The sequence below is a fragment of the Drosophila nasuta genome, chromosome 3 (genome assembly GCF_023558535.2).
Source record: "Drosophila nasuta strain 15112-1781.00 chromosome 3, ASM2355853v1, whole genome shotgun sequence".
Taxonomy (NCBI): domain Eukaryota; kingdom Metazoa; phylum Arthropoda; class Insecta; order Diptera; family Drosophilidae; genus Drosophila; species Drosophila nasuta.
This window is the reverse complement of record NC_083457.1, coordinates 30,844,961-30,865,744: the sequence shown is the minus strand read 5'-3', so window position 1 is coordinate 30,865,744 and position 20,784 is coordinate 30,844,961. Positions and strand designations below refer to the sequence as shown.

At 38.6% G+C, this 20,784-nt stretch overlaps 4 protein-coding genes across 8 annotated transcripts in view; 1 reads left to right on the top strand and 3 right to left on the bottom strand.

Moving 5' to 3' along the window:
- Positions 1-3,417, bottom strand: part of LOC132794368 (brain-specific angiogenesis inhibitor 1-associated protein 2) — a 41,467-nt gene extending 38,050 nt beyond the window's left edge. For all 4 annotated transcript variants that reach the window (XR_009633197.1, XM_060804777.1, XM_060804776.1 and 1 more), the window contains exon 1: positions 3,110-3,417. The gene's annotated coding sequence lies outside the window, so the exon portion shown is untranslated. The remainder of the gene's footprint in view (positions 1-3,109) is intronic.
- A 174-nt stretch (positions 3,418-3,591) lies between these two features.
- Positions 3,592-16,007, bottom strand: LOC132794369 (sodium-dependent phosphate transporter 2). Of its 2 annotated transcripts, none has more exons than XM_060804779.1 (7): positions 15,901-16,007; positions 8,172-8,224; positions 7,006-8,108; positions 6,133-6,558; positions 5,896-6,066; positions 4,949-5,831; positions 3,592-4,892 (listed from the first exon to the last, which is right to left on the bottom strand). In XM_060804779.1, the coding sequence occupies exons 3-7, from the start codon at positions 7,196-7,198 to the stop codon at positions 4,550-4,552; spliced, it is 2,016 nt and encodes a 671-aa protein (XP_060660762.1). In that variant the 5' UTR covers positions 7,199-8,108; positions 8,172-8,224; positions 15,901-16,007; the 3' UTR covers positions 3,592-4,549. The 2 variants fall into 2 exon arrangements, with proteins under 2 accessions (XP_060660762.1, XP_060660763.1); XM_060804780.1 differs by having other exon boundaries at positions 15,885-15,955.
- A 699-nt stretch (positions 16,008-16,706) lies between these two features.
- LOC132788429 (ubiquitin fusion degradation protein 1 homolog) lies at positions 16,707-18,166 on the top strand. The gene is made up of 2 exons (XM_060795854.1): positions 16,707-16,935; positions 17,178-18,166. Exons 1-2 carry the CDS (start codon positions 16,806-16,808, stop codon positions 18,005-18,007), a joined length of 960 nt encoding a protein of 319 aa, XP_060651837.1. The 5' UTR covers positions 16,707-16,805; the 3' UTR covers positions 18,008-18,166.
- A 250-nt stretch (positions 18,167-18,416) lies between these two features.
- LOC132788430 (large ribosomal subunit protein uL2m) lies at positions 18,417-19,670 on the bottom strand. The gene is made up of 2 exons (XM_060795855.1): positions 19,055-19,670; positions 18,417-18,991 (listed from the first exon to the last, which is right to left on the bottom strand). Exons 1-2 carry the CDS (start codon positions 19,536-19,538, stop codon positions 18,573-18,575), a joined length of 903 nt encoding a protein of 300 aa, XP_060651838.1. The 5' UTR covers positions 19,539-19,670; the 3' UTR covers positions 18,417-18,572.
- Positions 19,671-20,784: the final 1,114 nt, after the last annotated feature.

Sequence of the window (20,784 nt, the reverse complement as noted above, 5' to 3'; positions counted from 1 at the left end):
TTTGCAATTCCAGTTCGCAAATATGCAAAAGCTAACAAAAAATGATTAAAAAGTGCAATGGTTGTGGGAGTGTCTTTGGTGCTATCGCGGAACACAGCAAATTGCGCCAAGAAAGTCAGAGCCAACAAATGTACAAGGAGCTCAAGGTGGAGAAAGTGGATAAAGTTGGGTGCGCTGAGGAGGATAATGTATTGGCCATCAGAGTTATCATTATGAACACACATACATGTACATACATATGTATATGTACATATGTATATGAAAGAAGTTGCACAAAAGCAGAGCAATAATAACATGTTGCTCAGCTTCAATTTGAAATTGTATCTAATGGATACGATGCGATATTCTGATTCGGGTTCTGATTAATCGAGGCGCATCCGAGGTGCAATCGAGGTGAGTGTAATTGCCAGCTGCCTCACGGTCTGCAGTCCAGCCTTAGAAGCTAGTAATGAACTGATAAGCGCATAATTAACAGGCCACAGTAGCTCTCTAAAAGAACCAGTCTTGCAGAGTTTGCAATTGGTATTCCACCTGGTATAAAAAAAGAAGCAGAACAAAAAAAGAGCTTGCTGTCCGTTGAAATATTTTGAAGGCGTGTTTTTTTGCTTGTATGCCAGATTTCAATAGATTTTCGTCTTTAATGACTTTTTGGCCATTTGCTATGGCCAAACTAATGGCTTTACCTGGCTTTTGTTCTGCCAGAAGAATTGGCTTTAAACTTTTGTCGTTTTCATCTTTGTATTCTTTGTTGGTAAATGGCAAAATCACCGCTAGACTCGCCACATAATAATGAACTACAGCTAGCCGGGCAAACAATCAGAGAAGACGTATAGCAATATTTTGCTGGGCTCTATGCTAAATCTCAAGACACCTGTTCAATAACCCAAAATGGGTCAACTGAGAACACATGCTAAGCGCGCTTAACAGCCACATTAATTAGCCTCGTTTTCACCAAGCTGGGGAAAAGTCTTTAAATGAAGAACCCACTGATAAATCCTGACTTTGCCAAAAAGTATTCGAGCTATTGCCTTTTAATAGCTTCAACAAATTTCTGAAATTTTATTATGTTTAATCTTTGCAAAATTAGGAATTCTCCAATTACAAGTGGGAAAAGTGATACGAGTTTTGCAAAGATGATAAACAACATGACAACATCTTCAAATTGATCTTTGAATTGATTTTCAAAGCCATCAGCTCATATTTCGGAATTTTAAAAACTATTAAATTCATAAGCATACAAATCTTTGTTTTACAAGAAATACAATCTTCAAGATTCACTTAATATTGAAATATTGAAAAACTTTTGGTATTTTTTGAAGACAATACAAAGTTTTTCCTAGGAATATGAAATAAAGCCTTTAAATAAACTTTCTAGAAAATTTCCAGAAACCTTTTTTTTTGTGTTAACAAAAAGGAAGTGTAATTGATTTAATGTTAAAACCAGATCTTATTACGGAACATTAAGTAAGCGATGTTATAATCGATGGAACCTCAAAAATGCCTGGCAAATTGTTATAACATTTGCAAAAGGAACACAAATAAATCGTAAAATGTAAAAGGTAAATAATTGCACTTCATTCATGATAAATTCACAACAATTGCCGAAAGGCATTTAACAAAAATACAAAAATTATAAATAAAACAAGTAAGAAAGCTACAGTCGAGTGTGCTCGACTGTGAGATACCCGCTACCCATTTTGAATAAAAGCAATATATTTTGCGGTATTATTCTCAAAACATACCAATTATACTACAAAAATACTAAAAATATATTTTGGGGTATTATTATAAAAAATATACCAAATATACTAAAAATACTAAAAATATACCAAATGGTATATTTGGTATATCGATATAGTACACCATTCAAAATATACCATAGACGGCACAATATACCAGATTGTCGGCCAAAGCAAATTAGACCCCTAGTAAGTAGGCGTTTTGCCCATACAAAAGTATTTCTTTAATAACTTCGACAATTTTTATCTGATCGCAACCAAATTTTCAGGAATCATAACTACTATAGTAGTTATTATATATACCAAAATTCGCAATTCTAGCTTTACAATTACGCTTGTTATTTGATTTTTTTGATTTGCGGGGGCGGAAGTGGGCGTGGCAAAAATTTGAAACAAACTTGATCTGCGTGCAAACATAACAAATGCTGTCGAAAAAAAAAATTATAGCTCTATCTCTTATAGTCTCTGAGATCTAGGTGTTCATACGGACGGACGGACGGACGGACAGACGGACAGACGGACAGACACACAGACGGACAGACGGACATGGCTAGATCGTCTCGGCTGTTTACGCTGATCAAGAATATATATACTTTATAGGGTCGGAGATGCCTCCTTCTACCTGTTACATACATTTCCTGCCGGCACAAAGTTATAATACCCTTCTACCCTATGGGTAGCGGGTATAAAAAATTAAAAAACAAACATGAAACTGGGAAAGAACTCATTAAATAAACGTTTCGAAATCGAGAACAAGACAACAAAGAAGTACAACACAAAAATAAAAAAAAAACAATCAGTAACAACAACAGTGAAATGAAGAATAAGAAGAAGGAGAACAACAACAACAATAATAATAATACTCATGTTTGGTTACCTCAAGAAGTTGAGCGGCAAAAACACACCTTTCAGATGATACAAAAAAAGAGAGGGGAAAAAATAAAATAAAAAGTTCAATGCACGCAAATCGGATTAAGCTAAGAAATTAAGTAATACAGCATGTAGACAGATACTTGTACATCGATAGATAGAACAACCTGCCAATGGAGAAATGTGAAATGAAAACGGAAAACGGAAAACCTAAAATCAAATCGAACGAGACAAATTGAACTCTGGAACTCTGACAATCTGCGAAACCAATCGCAATGGGCGTTAGGAATGTCAATGGAAAAGGAAGTGCAGGCAGGAAGCAGACAATGAGAGTGAGAGAGAGAGAACGAACAGCAGGTGCCACAACGTAGAATTAAGACAATTAGTTAGGAAAGGGAAATGTGTCAAAGACTTGGCTGCAACTCGCAAATTGAATGCATTTAAAGAGTTGCCAACTAACTTATATTTTGCGTTGCCAACTTTTGTGCACACAAGCTTACCTTTCAGTTTTTTGTTTTGCATTTATTTGCTTTTCTTTTCCTTTGCTCCAATTTGCGTAAATCCAATTGCGAGTTAAGGTTTTGTAATAGTTGTGGGGGCACACTTGACACTTTTACACCAACCGAATTATTGTATATTTAACAATTGCGCTGTATTTGTTAAATCTGTCACACAATTTGATTGTTAACCGTTCAAAACACGCGCAGGCGTTACGAGTTCAATACCGAACCAATTGCAGAGCAGCTTGCCCAAGCGATTGCCAACCGAACGCATCGAAGTACAAAACTCAACTGACTCGGCTGTGTTCGCACACACGCGCGACACGACGCGCCACGCTCAAAAGCTCCCCCTGCGCTGACGTGAGCGTCAAAGCTCGCAGAGCATAATTTGCATGCCGCGCTCAAAAGCTCCGCGTTGCCAGTAAAATCAAAAGCTTAGCTGAGCTTGCTCCCCCTTCAGAGTTAGTGTCAGTGTTATTGTATTTTGTGCTTTTCTGTAGTAGTTTTGTATTTTATTCATAAGTTTAGCTCTATTGCTTTGTAATTTGAATTGAATGTAAAAACTCTCTTTAATGAAATTTCAACGAAAAAATGCGTGTGTTAATTTGAATGCGATAAACAATTGCACTGGACATTAATCAGATTAGGTTTATAAACTTTAGGCTCGTTCCTTTCTAAGGTAAAACAAAGGGAATTTTTGTGGTGAGTTTTGTGTGGTTTGTTTACAATATCAATATATATATATATATGTATGTATATAATAAACAATATTTATGCCGTAATACCAATAATATCAGTTATGATCAGACGTTCTAGACCAGGGGTGCTCAAATTCGTCTTATGGCAGTGCGTCTACTAACACAGACACAAGAAAACGTGTACATATGTAGCGGCGCTTTTGTGTTGAGGCGCAGCTGTGCACTGAGAGAAATGACGATTGTATTTTGTGTTTACATCCAGAACTACGAAGCATATTACGCATTTTAATAAATCAAAAGCCAACGCAGACAGAAGAATAAGTTCCAGTGCATGTGTTCGCGGAAAAAACAAAAACAAAATACATTGCGGTCAACGAAGCGTGACGACGGAAAGAGATGTAAAGGAGAAACAAGCAAAATTGTTTTTGTTTCGCATGCAAATCGAAGCCCATATGCACGGTGCGTATGGGCGCACTAGCCATAAGCACAGAGCATCTACAAAAACAAAAGTGCACTCAGTGTATAGGCGTTGAGCACCCCTGTTCTAGACGTTAAGTAAAATGCTTTATCTGCTCTTTAACTTTTTGCTTAGTTATTTGAGTAATTTTGTTAAGTTTAAATTTGTTTTGTTTTTTCTCAATTTCTTTTTTTTTGCTTAGGTTTTGCTGCATCTTAATTAGCGTTGTGTTGTTTGTCTTTAGTATGGCGCTTTTACATTTAATAATTGAATGGAGTGGAGCCTTTAGACCTGACCCATATCATCCACAGCCACGGCACAGAGCACATACATCATTCCAGCGCTGAGCAATGCGGTCACAGGCACAGTGACTATCCAGGCATAGGCGATATTCCGGAACAGATGCCAATCCACACTCCCATCCTCCATGGGTTGTCCTGTTGCTTCAGCTGTCTGCTGTTGTTGTTCTCCCTGCTGTTGATGATCCTGTTGCTTCTTGCGTCCCGCGGCACTCACGTGTCCCACAAAGACCACCGAACCGACCTTACAGTGTGTCGTCGAAATGGGCAAACCAATTTTGCTGGCCAGCAGTACGGTGATGGCAGCGCCTATTTCAATAGTAAAGCCACTAAAAAAGATACCCGAGTCAGTTAATTGCTTTACATATCGAGTGAAATGACTTACGTTGATGAGGTGATCTTGGTTAGATCGTTGCCAATGGTCTCAATGACGCGTCGTCCCCACAGCCACAGACCCACGGAGATGCCAACGCCACCGTAGATCAAAATATAAATGGGACTCTCCGCCCGCTGCATGACCGAACCCTCGCGATAGATCATATAGAGTGCAATTAGCGGTCCAATTGCGTTGCTCACATCGTTGCCGCCGTGCGCAAAGCTGCCAAAGGTCGCAGTAAGAATCTGCAGGAATGAGAAGAGCATGGAGACCTCTTGGGTTTCCTCGCCACTGCTGGCACGCTGTCCAGCCTCCCGCTTGAACTCCTCCTCCTGCTCGTGAAGCGCTTCCTTGCTCTCAATCAGTGGCACCTTGCTCGAATTGGGCGACAATGTGGAGCTGATCATGAGGTCCAAACTGCCGCCACTTTCCACCACCTGCAGATTATTATTGCCAGCTGCTGCAGTTGCTCCCGTTGGCGTTGCTGCTGCTCCGCTTGCCACCTGCAGCTGCGTCTGCTTGTGCTCCTCCTTGGGTGACTGGATGCGCTTAAAGCATTCCTGTAGCTTGCGACCGTTTTGCTGTTGCTGCAGCTGCTGCTGCTCATCGATGTAGTTCAAACTGGTGACAGTCAGATCGGTGTTATCCAAGCTAGCCTTGCCCAGCAGATCCTCAGCCTTGCGTATGAGCTCGGGATTGATTTTATAGTCTTCGGCAGGAGCATTATTATTCTTGGCCGCAAGTCCAAATGGCGCCAACTTAAAGGTCTTTGGCGAATTGTCGCTGAGCGAAACGAGTTCGGTGATTTCGGCAATGGCTGGCAATGGTTTTCCCTCGCTGACCAGCGAAAGTGGACGGCGTTGCTTCTTGGGGCTGCCAGAAGGCGATGATTCTGCAATTTAATTCAATTCGATTATTAACTAGATTGAGACAAAGGCTATTTTGTCGACATTTACCCACAGAGTCCTCGAAATTGAACTTGACTGGATTCTGTGCCCTGAGCTGTTTGGCAATGGAACGGCGTTGCAAAGGCACCACGACCAACTGCGTCAGCAGCGCCACCACCAGGGACAAGCCCACGCTGGCCGTTAATGCTATCCAAGTGGGTATGTTGTCCATATAGAGCACTTAATGAGACAACAAATTCAGCACGATTAGCTAGAGATAATATAATAAAAGCCGCTTCAACTTACATTTGGGTCCATCCAGAACCACACTAATCACATTGATGAAGAACGTGACGCCATAGAAAATAGGCAGTGATCGAAAGCCAGCCTTGAGCGGTTCCTTGGCACGCAGAATGAAACGGCGTATGGCCAGAAAGAGCAGAATGCTCACAATGCCGCTCATCACCGGCGATATGAACCACGAGCCGACGATGGTGCCCAGCGTTGACCACTTGAGACCCTGCACGCCACGTGCAACCAGCGAGAATCCAATGGTGGAGCCAACAATACTGTGCGTACCCGATATGGGCAACTTGAGGAACGTGGCCACCAGCAGCCAAACGGCGCTGCTTGCTAGCGCCGCAACACAGCCCAGCATCAGCACCTCCTCGGAGCCTTCGTAGAGACCCACCTCAAGGATTCCCTTGCGCATCGTGTCCGACACCTTGTAGCCTATTGAACAAAGCATTTAATAAGTGACTTTTCGATTTGATTAATCCAATAAATTGTGAGCTTTTGCTAAAGCTTCATAATAGGTTGCAGTAAAAAGGAGCTTGCAGTTAAACCATTTAAGGAGCGACTTTTCGATTTGATTAATCCAAAAAATTGTGAGGTTTTTCTAAATCTTCACAATTGGTTACCGTAAAAAGGAGCTTACAGTTAATTGTTATAAAGTATTTAGAAGGGGCTTTTGATTGTTGAGCTCTATCTAAAGCTTTGAAGTTATCAATGAGCTTTCAATACATGGCTTTTGATTATTTCAATCCAACAAATATTGAGCTTCAAATAATATGTATTGACCCCAATATAGGTAAATAAAATATTGAGTTTCGTCACTTGAAAGCTCGCTTTTGAAAACGAAACAATTGTATACAAATTTACAGTTCTTTCCCAACTTACCTATTAAAACGGCTCCCGAAATCTCACAGATAGTGGCCAAAACGCAGGCTTGTCGTATGGTTAGAACGCCGGATCCCACGCTAGTGCCGAAGGAGTTGGCCACATCGTTGGCGCCGATGCCAAAGGCCAAAACGAATGCTATGAGAAAGCCGATAACGACCATCCAAAGCAAATCTGGCGAGAAGCTCTCCATGTTTGTTCTTGGTGCTTATTGTTAAAATGTAAATTGCAGCTCTTCTTCTTGTTGTTGTTTGTGGTAGCTAAGAACTCTAAGTATTCTTATATCGAAAAAGCAAATGACAAAAACACCCGTACTACTCTCTCACACTTTGCTACGTTAAACCGTCTGAACTGAACTTGGTTTGTTTTTTGTTTTTGTTTTTTTTTTAAAGGGGAAATAAATACTGGGGGGTTTGTGTTTTGTGCAAGAAACAAACGTGTTTTTGGGATAAATTATAAAATACAATACACTACAATAATAAATGATATATACGAAAAATAAGCTTAAATGTTAATAATTGAAAAATTCTTTTCAAATATTCTCTAAACAGCCATATTTGCGCTTAGACTTCATTGTTGTTATTTTCATTATGAAAATTGAAGTACACTTGCGTTGTGGCAGGACACACACCCACTCGGACTGACGATTTTTAAAGGATTAGGGTCTTTAGCCTCTCCGTTCTTTGTGCTGAGAACCAAGTCTCAGCTGCCTGCCTAAAAGTATGCAAATAAATTAATTAAAACTAACACAAAACTTAGTGTGGCAACACTGGACACTGGATACTGATAATAAATAGAATAAAAAGCTTCTCTCGCTCTCTCTTTCTGTCTCTCTATGTCTCTCCCTCTCGTAACTTTCGCACCGTATTCGGTTAAAGAAAAAACTTCTGATTGGACGCACGTTAACTCCAACTAAAGCTTAACCCCTCGTTGGCTAACCAAGTGTGTAACAATTTGTGTTGTTTTTGTTGTTGTTCTTGTTGTAGTTCGCCGTCGACTGGATGTTGTTGTTGTTATTGTTGTAGTTGTTTAAGTGGAGTTTAGTGTTGAAAAGAAGTTTCTTGTTATGTTGAATAGGAGCTGATTTTAGTCGAGTTGGTAAACTGCAAAGATTGGACGAAAAATGTGTTACTCTTAGGATTTGTTAAGTTCACATTTTTATTTACCTGACGTTTAGGACAGCATAATTGTTTCCACGTCAGAGAGATATTCACCATGTCTGCAAGGTTAAAAAAAAAATAATCTTTAATTTCATTATAATTTGCATTTAAAAAATAATACATCTTGAAGTCAATCGAAGTATGAATAGTGAAGGTTATCTTAAAGTTAACAAAGTATTTTCAAACTCTGTGCAATTTTCTATTAAAAAATAAAATTGATGAGAATTAGAATCGTTGAGAATCTGCATCAAACCAGTTTCGACATTTTTCTCAGTGCGCTTTTCAATTGAAAAATGAAATGGAAAATTGCATCACATATTGTTTAAATTGCTGCAAATTTCTTTTGTATATTTTTTAGGTCGTAACCCACTGAGCACGTGATCCAAGTTTATTTGAATAGCTAATTTCGTCGTGGCACTTCCAAAGCAAAAAAAAAATGGCAATTGAAAACATGCCCGTAATTGCTCGTTTTTCATTTGTCATTGTTAACTTTACTTTTCCCTTCACCCGCTACAGGGATCGATAGATGGTTAAATTGCTAGATCGCTGGGGTTTGATTGTTGCCTATTTATAAAAACAAATGTAAATGCAGAACTATACGCTGATATGTTTTTCTTAAGTTAAAGCCAAAATGTCAGACTTCACTTTCAAAAAAAAACCAAAAACATTGGAAAGAATTTAGTTATTTCCAGCAAAAATATGAGAATCTTTGAATGATAATAAAAAAAAATGTAAATAACTAAGAATATATTTAGGTATTTCCAGGAAAAATCCGAATCTTGGAATTCTAATAAATACAATGGTATTTTAAAATTACTTTATTAATAACTAAATTTAAAATAAATAAATAATTATTTACATTTAAGACTCGTACCTTTACAAGTGAATTCAAATGTGTTTACCTGTAACGTATCTGAATTTTAAATACATTTAACTTTTACTTTTATTATTACAAGTACTTATTATTTGAACTCAAGCTGAATTGAATGTCATAGAAAATTTGGATTGGATCCAACAATTGTACATGGTAATGTAGCTAATGTCATTCTCTTCGAAGATTGCAAAACAAATCACTTTATCGAATTTGAATGCTACGGTAATTAATAGTATCGATCATTCGCTATAAAATGCTATAAAAGGCAGGAAAGTTTTCAATTCGCATACGATTTCTATTTTATTGCTGTAAATATGAAGATTTATTGGGCACTTGTATTGACTCTTTTGGGAGTTTTGAGTTTCGCAAATGGACAACAGCGAACAACAACCAAACGTAAGTCGATAAAACTGCATCATATTCCATTAGATTTATTTATCAATAATTGAATTCTGAATTTAGCACGACCAAGACCATCAACAACCCCATTCCCGCATCGCGGTAAGTATACAAACTACACCATATTTCCTTTAGTTTCCCAATAATTCCAACTATTTTTCTAGGCGGCACTTGGTGTAAGCTCAACAGTGGACCCTTCTGGGGTGGCAAGGTGTGTTAGTGCAAATCATCTTTGATATGTCATTAACAAATAATATCGCCACGCAAATAAATATAAAATCTTGTTGTACAAGTTGAAATAAAATTCCTTTAATCAAATAATTTAATAGTTATATTCAATACATTCCAAAGGTGGGCAACACAATGTGAAAAGAATAGGGAATGAGCCAAAGGTGGTCGAAGGTGCATCCCTCCTGGATTATAACAGAAACTAGGACATGCGACAATAACAGTCAAGGCTACACTATTTCATATGTTCGCAAAAATTTTTCCATAAATTGTGTCTTCTTCTGCTCGTTCCCCTCGTCAATCGCAGTGCCAAGTAATCGTAGCGCAATTTATTCCATTTTTTGTAGTCGCGTCAGCACGCAACGCTTGCAGGTTTAACAATCATTGCAATGCATGCAAAACTGTTTCGACTGCGCCATTTCACATGGCATCCCAAACCTCGCTCATCGTAACTTTTACCTCAGTAAAGTTATATTAATTGATTAAGATACAAATAAAGCTAATGCTCAATGTTTTCTAGTAAATTCGAAAATGCTAAATTCTAATTCTTATTATTCTGATTATGTATTTATAATCAATTCATAATGTAAGGTCAGTCTTTTACGTTAAAGATTTAGCTCTACAATTTCTTATCTAGATTAATTAGAAATTCTACACGTATGTTAAGTGTAGTTAACCTAAAGCATTCGAGTTTGACACATTCAGAGTATAAAACAAGTAAGAAAGTTACAGTCGAGTGTGCTCGACTGTGAGATACCCGCTACCCATTTTTAATAAAGGCAAAATATTGCGGTATCATTTTCAAAATATACCGAAAATACTAAAAATATGCGAAATGGTATGTTTGGTATATCGATATAGTACACTATTCAAAATATACCATAGACGGCACAATGTACCAGATTGTCGGCCAAAGGAACTAAGAGCCCTGAAGAAATACAAAAGTATTTCTTTTATAACTTCCACAATTTTTATCTGATCGCAACCAAATTTTCATAACTACTACAGTAATTATTGTATATACCAAAATTCGTAACTCTAGCTTTAAAATTAGGCTTGTTATTCGATTTTTTTGATTTGCGGGGGCGGAAGTGGGCGTGGCAAAAATTTGAAGCAACTTGATCTGCGTGCAAACATAACAAATGCTGTCGAAAAAAAAATATAGCTCTATTATAATCTCTGACATCCAGTGTTTCATACTTGACGCTGATCAAGAATATATATACTTTATAGGGTCGGAGATGCCTCGTTCTAACTGTTACATACATTTCCTGCCGGCACAAAGTTATAATACCCTTCTACCCTATGGGTAGCGGGTATAATTAAACGCGCTGTAGAAAATGAAAGAAAGGCGTAAGTAAATAACGGAATTCCAGCAAAACATAAATAGTGCTTGAGTATTTTGTGCAATCGTGTTAGCCAACCCAAGCTAAAGACAGTGGGACAAAGTTAATTGGAAATGTGCGCATATATAGCTAAGGCTGATGTCAGAGTGCGCGCGAGAAGCGAAGCGAAGCGATGCGAGAAGCGATGAGCAAAGCGAGAAGATGTCAGAGTGAGAGCTTTGCGAGAAGCGAGTTACATTGTTATTTTGTAAGGTTTGAAAATAAACGGTAATTAAATCACAGAATGCAAGAAAACAATCGTACGCTCTGAGAGAGTTGAAGCGATAAAGCAGGTTGCAAACTGCTCTCTCGCTTTGCTCTCGCTTTCTCGCTTGAACTCGCAACTCGCTTCGCTCTCACTCTGACATCTTTCGAGCGATTGCATATGAAAAGGGTTGCAGTGGTTTATCGCTCGTTCTCGCCCAATATTATCGCATCGCTTCTCGCTCGCACTCTGACATCAGCCTAAGGATTATTATATAGTTTCATTAAGAACAATCAATATATGGGTAATTCCAAAACGGAATTTGTCCCGTGCGAGACTCTTTACATTGAAAATAACATAAACTAAAACTATTTTGAACTATTATATTATTATTATTATTATTATTATTATTATTATTATTATTATTATTATTATTATTATTATTATTATTATTATTATTATTATTATTATTATTATTATTATTATTGAAACTATTATAGCTCTAGATAAGTACTTTAATTAGAGCTAAGAATGGTTTTGGAATTTTTTTGTTTTGTTTTCTGTTGTGATAATTGCAAAAATTAACCAATTCGTACGCAAAACCAAAAAATGAACGAAATTATATATTTTATCGGAGAACAGATCAAGTTCCTAAAATCAATCTTAGCTCTAAATATAGTGCTTATCTATCTTATTTTAAATTTCGCCATGAAATTACCCATATCTGAATGTCAATTGATAATGATTAATTCTTCGACAAATTTATATTATTCCGACTAAAACTGGTAGATCTAGGTCTTATGGTGTCCGAGATTTATGTGTGCTTACTAGCGGACAGACAGACAGACGGATAGGTAAACCTCAAAAATATACACAAATGCCTTCTTCTGTTACAAAATTACAATAGCCTTCTTTCACAGTTATGACATATGGTAACGTGGCATATTTGTGTAGCTATGCAATTAAAAATAGGCCTGCCCTGGGCGGGATAGTCAGTAAATCGTAAAGGGGACTGGGTGGGGGAGAAGGAGGCGTGTTACTGCTATCGTCAGCGGCAACCTTGACATTGGCAACTGGCAATTGCATTTAATTCGCGTTTATTGATTTAATTTGCCGCAGAACAAGCAAGGAAAAATCTCAGTCTCGAAGTTGGGGGGAACCAAAAAACCGGTTCAAGAACCCACCACAAAATCCCCCATGTCCTGTCGTCCTGTTCAACATATTTAGTTTAGTCTTCAGTTTTTGCATTTTTTCGGGGTGGTTTCTGTTGCGACTCTTTGGTGGTTGGTTGCAAGTGGCAAGTGGCAAGTTCAAGGTCAAGTGGGTGGGCCTGTAAAACCTTTTTAATCACAACAGGTTAGATAGACACGCCCAGTGGTTGCACAACTGTGATGGCTGCTCAAACTGTGAGCAATGAAGCGTAGCTTCGCTTCCATTCAAAACGAAATCAATAACATTGGATGGGAATTGGAAATGCTTTCATCTACGAGTGCCAACAACAAAGTAATTAACAAACACGTGCAACATAAAGTGCAATAACAACAACAACAGCAAACAGAGCGCGAATCAATTAAGTGGAAATTTACCAGTGAGCATCGTGTAAAAGTTCAAAGCGAATAAATTATTATCCCTCAAGACAGATATTTATTGGCCCATACATCAAATTGAAAATTTAATTTCGCCTGTCCAACGGCATATTTTATTGACCATAATAAACTGAAAGTCAATTGTTTACACTCAAGAAAACCCATTAAAACTTCTTTTCAAATGTTTACTAATTTAAACACGATTTAGAAGAATTTTCTAAAGTAATAACAAATAAGTTTAAAGATTATTTACGCTTTACTGAATTGCCAAATTCATCTTTTGCGACTATAACCCCTTTTCTTTAATATCTTTGTACTAATATTTCATATTTCGTTTTGATTTTAATAAATTGCTTTTTGAACAAATTCAAATTTAATTAATGATCCGATATTATAAATTATGGTTCAAGCATAATAAAAAAAGAAGACTAAACCCTTTATAAGTCGAGGGAACTAATTGAGAATTTTAGCTTAAATACAATTTTAGTATAACTAAATGCATATCCATAGTTAATGAAATATTCGTTGGGGATTGAAAAATTCACAATGAATATAAATACAATTAGCACGCTTTTTAGCAGTTTAATAATTTTTAGTTCCAATATTATAATACAAAACGAAAATTAAATTAACTTTAGTTGCACCTTGTAATCTGTCTGATCTTTTAAGAATGACTTATTTAAAATAATCCAAATCGCAATTTTTAAATCTTCATTATTCAAAACATCGTAAAACTATTAAAAATATTCAACAAATAATTGATAATATATACAGCATTTAAGACTACTTAAATTTGATATCTCTTAAGGGAGAAAAGATCAAACAATGGCTCATTTTGGCACAATGGAAGGACAATAGAGGGCTATCAAAGCAGACCCAAAGGACAATAGGGGTCAGCGAGGCAAAGGCGCGTCCCAGGATAATACCAGTAACTGGGATATGGAACAATGGCAGTTGCTGTCAAGGTTACGCTGCATATTCACATATGCCAGCAAAATTTTCCATAAATTGTGTATTCCTCACCTCTGTCCCATGTACAGTCTAAGTTCGAAATAATCATAGTGCAATTTATGGCATTTTTGAATTCATCGAACTAAAAATAAACGCGACAACACGCAATGTTCTTAGGTTCCAGAAGCATTGCAGAGCATCTGAAACTATTCCAGGTGCGAAATTTCCCATGGCATCCAAAACCTAACCAGGTAAGCACGTGTATGACGTCACATAAATAATTTAGGAGGCTTTAAGATACCCTATATTTGACAAAAAATGCTGGGCTTGTATTTAAGTATCATTTAAAAAAAAGCCTAAATGAAGCAAACTAATTTGTGATTAACTTATTATATATATTTATTGTTAAAAAAAAACTTTCTAAATCACATTTAAATATTCGTACTAAAAGGTAAAATATGGTTGTGAGCTGGCTGTACTTTTTAGAATTAAAAATTCCGAATACATCATCCGCACTCAAAACTTCAAATTGGACATTTGGCAGCCCAAACGTACATACATACAAACATATGTATGTATGTGTACATGTGTATGTAGCTAATCTGCATGCGAAGGAAGGAACAGTGGAGGGGGAAGAAGAAATGCGAAATGAGAGCAAAGTATTTCTAAAGAAGAGTCAGCAATATCCAGATAGATCCAAGACATTATCCGTTAGGTGCAAAACAAACATAACAGAAAGGGCAAGACGTTATGAAGAGGGGGGCGAACCGAGTTATGAAGACTGTACTTTATGCACACAGTTTGAACTGCAATGAAAAGCATTCGTGACCTTCTGCTGGTTTTCTCTCCTCATCCACCACCTTATTGGCAATCGCATTGTTTACTCTTCCTCTCACTGTCATGATATCATAAGTACGTGCAGAAATTATTGCTTGTTTCCAATAGAAAAAATAATACACTCAAATACACACCTATGTATTTGACGTAAGCGTAAGGAAATAAATTTAAATTATAAATACATATGTATGTATGTACATTTGCCTGCACGTGTTTACGCCTATGTATGTGTCAGTGTATGTCTCTAATGCTCCAGAGAATAGCCGACACCGTTTGGGAGACATTGCGCGTCAGCACCCCGCATACAGTTTGATGGTGTTTGGCTTACGCCTCAGCTATTTTAAATACATATTTCATTTATTTTATTTGGTTTTCGTGAAGCTTTTTCGCGTGCTTTTTATAGTATCCACAAAATGCCGCTAAAGTTGCTGTGCCTATTGCCGCTGCTGATCGATTTGCAATTGTAAAAGTGTAAAATTCCAATTAGAAGATTTCACTATTTGATGAAAAATCTCGCGAGACTTCACGGCGCTTGTGAATCATGCTGACCAAGTGGTTGTTGCAGGGCGGAGAGGGAGCAAGGTCTCCTAGGGATGACCACACACAAATGTGTGCGAATTAGAAAGAGCTAGAAAGAACTAGAGCAGGACGGAGTCTGTACTCCTGCTGTTGGTGTTGTTTTTGCACAGCAGCAGCTGCGACGCAACAATGAAGCCACAACAACAACAAACAGCAACGGACTTCAAAACAGCTGCACATGCAGAGCAGTAGATGCAAAACTGTAAGCCCTTTTTTCGCACTGAAAGGACAATACTTATTCATCAACTGTACCAGCGGCTATTTTGGTTCGATTTCACCATATAATTGGAAATGTGCAATCGAAAAAGCTTAAGCAGACATGCTGCTTTGAACTTGACTATAAATTATTGATTTTTCTAGACAAACAAAATGTTTTAAAGAGGTTTAAAACAATTTCGATGCCTTGGAAAATATTGGCAAAAGTGTATATAGCACACACATACACGCACACGCAGACTCCAACACACGCACACACAGACACTTACACGCGGACTGGAAAAAAAAACACGCGGCGCCAGCAGGACTACGCAAGGATACACAGACTTCTATGAACGCACTCACATACACCCACCTACACACGCACACAAGCACGTTATACACTGCTGCTACTGTTTGACTGTTTGGGTGTTTAGGAAATAATTCTAATTGTTTTATTGGAAATAAATAGTTGTTTACCGTTTCGAGTACTCACTTGAATAGCAGCACTTTTCTCAAATCACAATTTATTTGTGGAAAAATTAAAGCGTAACGAACGCGCGCGCACACTACGACCACCGGCTTGCTGGGAAATACAATCAGCGTGACCGAATATTTTTACTGTCAATATACTACATTACTTGCACATATACCAGACATAAGAGGCGCGCAAATATGTTTACCCACTTTTTATGGGCACGGGTTTTTTTTGAGAATACACTTGAAAAAGACAACATTTGGATTAATATATCTCCTAAGATTGACAAAAGAAGGCTCTAAATTAAAAAAAAAAACTTATCACTTAAGGCTTAAAACTATTGACAAATTACAATTTCAAAAAAGGGGTAACGGTATTTTATCATACCAATGTAAAAGCAGGGGATATTTAATTTCACAGTTTTCGGCTGGCGGAAACTTCAGCAATCACAACAGCAAGGGCCAAGATATCGCCGCTGTTAAATTACATTATATTTTAAACTATTTTGCGAAAAATTGTAATTTTTCAATTTCAAATCAACTGCCTCTTTGCATACCATACAGCTAAATGAAAAGTAATCAGGGGGTAAATGGGTTTCTGCCCGTTCATATATCTCGGAGTAAAAACGTTCACCCAACAAAAAACAGCTGTTAAACAACTCAGATTTAATAGTTGACAAAAGAAGGCTTTAAATTAAAAAAAAACTGATCAAAATCTTAAATAAAAATGTAGACAATATTTTGCCCGTAATAAAATACTCGATGATTGGCTATTTTAAAAATAAACCAAAAACATCGATGCATTGATAGTGCCATCTCTAATTCTATTTCACTTTGTTTTCACAACAAAAACAAATCGTGACAGAACAAAAAACGAACGGAATTACTTTAAATTAAAATTTTGTCGGTGTCGCTATAGTTGCAATGTTCCACTTTAGTGGCTTCAACATGATGTTCCCCGACGCTGGTCGCAACTTCCAGGCCACTTACAAATGCTTCTCAGTGTCGATGCTGCCAGGCAACGAACGATCCGATGTGGAAAAAGGCGGAAAAAGTGAGTAAAGCAAACTCAAAAACAATAGCAGGAACAACAGAAGAGTGCAGTGTGCTCGACTGCGAGATACCGTTACAATTGTCAAGTGCATTTGTGGTTTGTCCTATAAGATTGTTGTCTGAATACTGTCAAACTCAATGGAGCCTGGTTAAGATCATAGAAACAGTGTCTGCCCAAGAAAGGCGTCCCCTTCACATAGCTTTCACTATAATGAAACACAAATTTGCCTTTCTTCCTGGCAGTCATCATGCCACCCTCAGCGCTGGACACGCTGACGCGTCTCAATGTCGAGTATCCGATGCTCTTCAAGCTGACAAATCGCAAGAAATCGAGGACTTCGCATGCCGGCGTCCTCGAGTTTGTGGCGGACGAAGGCAAGTGCTATTTGCCCTACTGGATGATGCACAATCTGCTGCTGGAGGAGGGCGACATACTGAACATCGAGAGCGTCTCGCTGCAGGTTGCGACTTTCTCCAAGTTCCAGCCGCACTCCACCGACTTTCTGGACATCACCAATCCCAAGGCGGTACTGGAGAATGCGCTGCGCAATTTTGCCTGCCTGACCAAGGGCGATGTCATTGCGATCAAGTACAACAAAAAGGTCTACGAACTGTGTGTGCTGGAAACGCGACCTGGCAACGCGGTCAGCATCATCGAGTGCGACATGAACGTGGAGTTCGAGGCACCCGTTGGCTACAAGGAGCACACGGCCCCACAGGCGGGCAACAATCAGTCGGGCAGCCAGGCAGCTGGCAGCAGTAACAGCAACGAACCCGCCGATGGTGGAACTGTGCTCGAGGAAGTGGTCGAAACGTTCCAGGGCTCTGGGGTGCGACTCGATGGCAAAAAGAAGAAGGATAGCCAACTGGAAACGCCGGTGCTGAAGAAGATCTTACCACGCGGCGTGCCCGACTATGAATTCCAATTTGGTCTGTTGCGATTCGATCGCAGTATTCGACCAATCAGTGATCGTGGACAGGATGATGGCGAGAGTGCTGGAGAGGCGGCTGCTGCTGGCGAAGCAGACAGCTTCCATGGCACTGGCTTCTCCATGAAGAAGTCGCGCAAATAGATCGTAAATCTCTAGTTCTTTAATGCTTGCACATGGCTCACATAGTAATAAAGCAGACCATCAAAATCGAACACAAAATGATTAAAGCATTGTGCAGACAAGGGTGCTCAAGTTCGAGATACTAGCTACGTTACAAGTTTACAATTCAAATAACACAATTCTGAGAACACTAGAAGCTAAACTCTTCTAAAACAAATTTTCAACTCATAAGATATGATTCAAAATTTCGGGGACCTAAATCTGATAAAAGACATCTAAGCTTTTGTAACCGGGGAGTTTATGGAATATTTCTCAAGTATAATGTATAACTTCTTTAGAAATAATTGGTTCAATAGCTAATATTTCAATTTTCACACATTTCTCAGGTGTAATGCCATCTTCCCCTTAGCTACCGGATATAAAAAACTGCTTTGCTTGTTTTCAACAATTTCAATGTTTAGTGAAAGAAACGGGCTAAAGCAAAACAAGATTTATAACTTAAATACGCGGTCATACATTTCCATTTAACTTGAAATTAATATACCCAAGCACCCAGCTGACTACAGGGTATAAATTTGCCTCCTAATTACAAATTGAGTGTCAGACGAATCTCCTGCTCCTTGGGCGCGGCTGGCGGCGCTATCGTTGTCATGGGTGGCAAACGACGCACCTTACGACCGTGTTTGCCCTCCTTGCGCTTCCACAGACCCGAGCGTGGTCGATTGCCCATCTCACGCATGCGTTGCGCGCTGCCTACGTGCTCCTTGTTGTGCTCAATGTTAGACAATCGGCCCACGGTTGCCATGCAGGTGCGATCGAAGGCAAACTCCCGCTTAGAGGGCAATTGCACCACAACCTTGTCGTCGAATTTTCGCAGTATGGTGCCAAAGGTACCCGCTGCATGGATCAGATGGCAAGGCTGGCCGGGATTCTTCTCGAGGCAGTGAATTCGTGTGCCCGCCGGCAAGGCGCCCAGCGGATAAGCGTCGCCCTCATTGGGACGCACTGCAAAAAATCCACAATTGTTACATCACTTTCGAAGAAATGGCTGAATTGCGTCGCTCTCACCTGGTATGCGGGGAATAAAGCGTGATGTCTTCAGTATGTCGCCCTCACGCATATTCTCAGTGGCCAATATGTACTTGAGCTCATCGCCCACGGCGACGAGCGCGACTTTGGCGGTGCGACAGCCGTCGCGCAGCAGCTCCACAACGCGCTCCTCTTGCGTCGCTCCTTCTTCGCTGGGACCATCACGTACCCATTTGATCCAACGATATTGCTGCTTAATACCACCGCCAATGCCTTTGGCCACCATGCGACCGGTGACGGGATCTCGGCCAGCGAGATGTGTGATTTTTAGCGGTTGCACAGTATACTCTTCGGGAAAATGCACAATACGCCGGAATTGTTGTCCGGCTCCCGGTTTCGGTTTCTCTACATATTTTGTCTTTGTACGCAGTTGTTGTTGTTGCAACGCTGCAGCAACGACGCGTTGCTGTTGTGGGTGCAGCGTCAGCGTGCAATTGGCTAACAAGCGAGTTAAACTTTGCATTGTCACAGAGAAAACTAGTTTAAAATGAATCGACAATTAAATTGAAGTCGCCAAGCTCATGCGAACTTGTTACAAAACGCCTCGATTAACAGACACTTTTAACATCAGCTGTGCTCGATAGTGTGACCATGTTACGAATGGCTTGGTATGGTATGTACTTCTTGGTATTTAAATAGAAATTCATTAAAACAAAATTTTTCGTGCAGTTATAATTAGTTTTTAAAGACATTCATTTCAATCCGTTTACTATGTTAACATGGTTATTTTAGGCAATAGTAAGTTTCTTTTATACAAAAAATATATAAATTAATCGTTTCTTGAAAATGCTAATATATCTCATTAAGTGTAACCAAGTTATAATTCTGAATATCTATACCTTGGTATATGTTTCGTGTTTAAATAGCGCATTTTTAAAATTCCACTTTCGGTCACCCTGGTCCCACATGGGCAGCTGCTGCGGAGCGCGCTGCAAGCAAAAAAGAATTGAAAAAACCGCATTAAAATTGTGAAAAGTGCACAAATAACGTTTAAAGTAAGCTTAAATTGACGGTGTACAGTAATTTGCCTTAGGAGTTCACATAAGAATCGTAGTTAAACCAACAGCAGCAGTAACAAAAAGGTACGGAAAAAATAATAATAAACAAGTTGGGCAGGCGAACGAGCCGATAGAAAGAAAAATAATATACATACGCAAACATGATGTTGATACACACATGCACGTATGCACACAAACACACGCACACAGACATTCGCGCAGTGGCGAACGACGAACTGCACGAAAAAACGTGTTGTGTGCTAAATTTTCTGTGCAAAAAATAGAAAACGCAAAAGCAAAAACAAAAAGAAAAAACCTAACCAAAGCGAAATAATAATAAAAAGCGAATAACAAAAACAGTTCAGTTTGATAATCGAGCACAACACCAAATGTAATAACAAAAACAAATTGTATGTATGTAATTTCTAAATAATAAAATGGTAGAGCAGTAAAAAAAGCTTGGAGCTATGCAAAGCAAAATATAAATATTTTGTTATTTTGGAACATGGATTGTTCCTAGTGATTGATGTATATATATATGTACTGATTTATGTGTATGTGCGTTAGTGTGTACTCTTAACTATGTGTACATATTTTGGTGTTAGGTGGAAAAAAAGCGGGCGGCAAGTTTACGCAATCGCTAACCAACGAGCGACACAACGTACATACATGCATAGATACATGTATTGTACATACATACACATGTATATT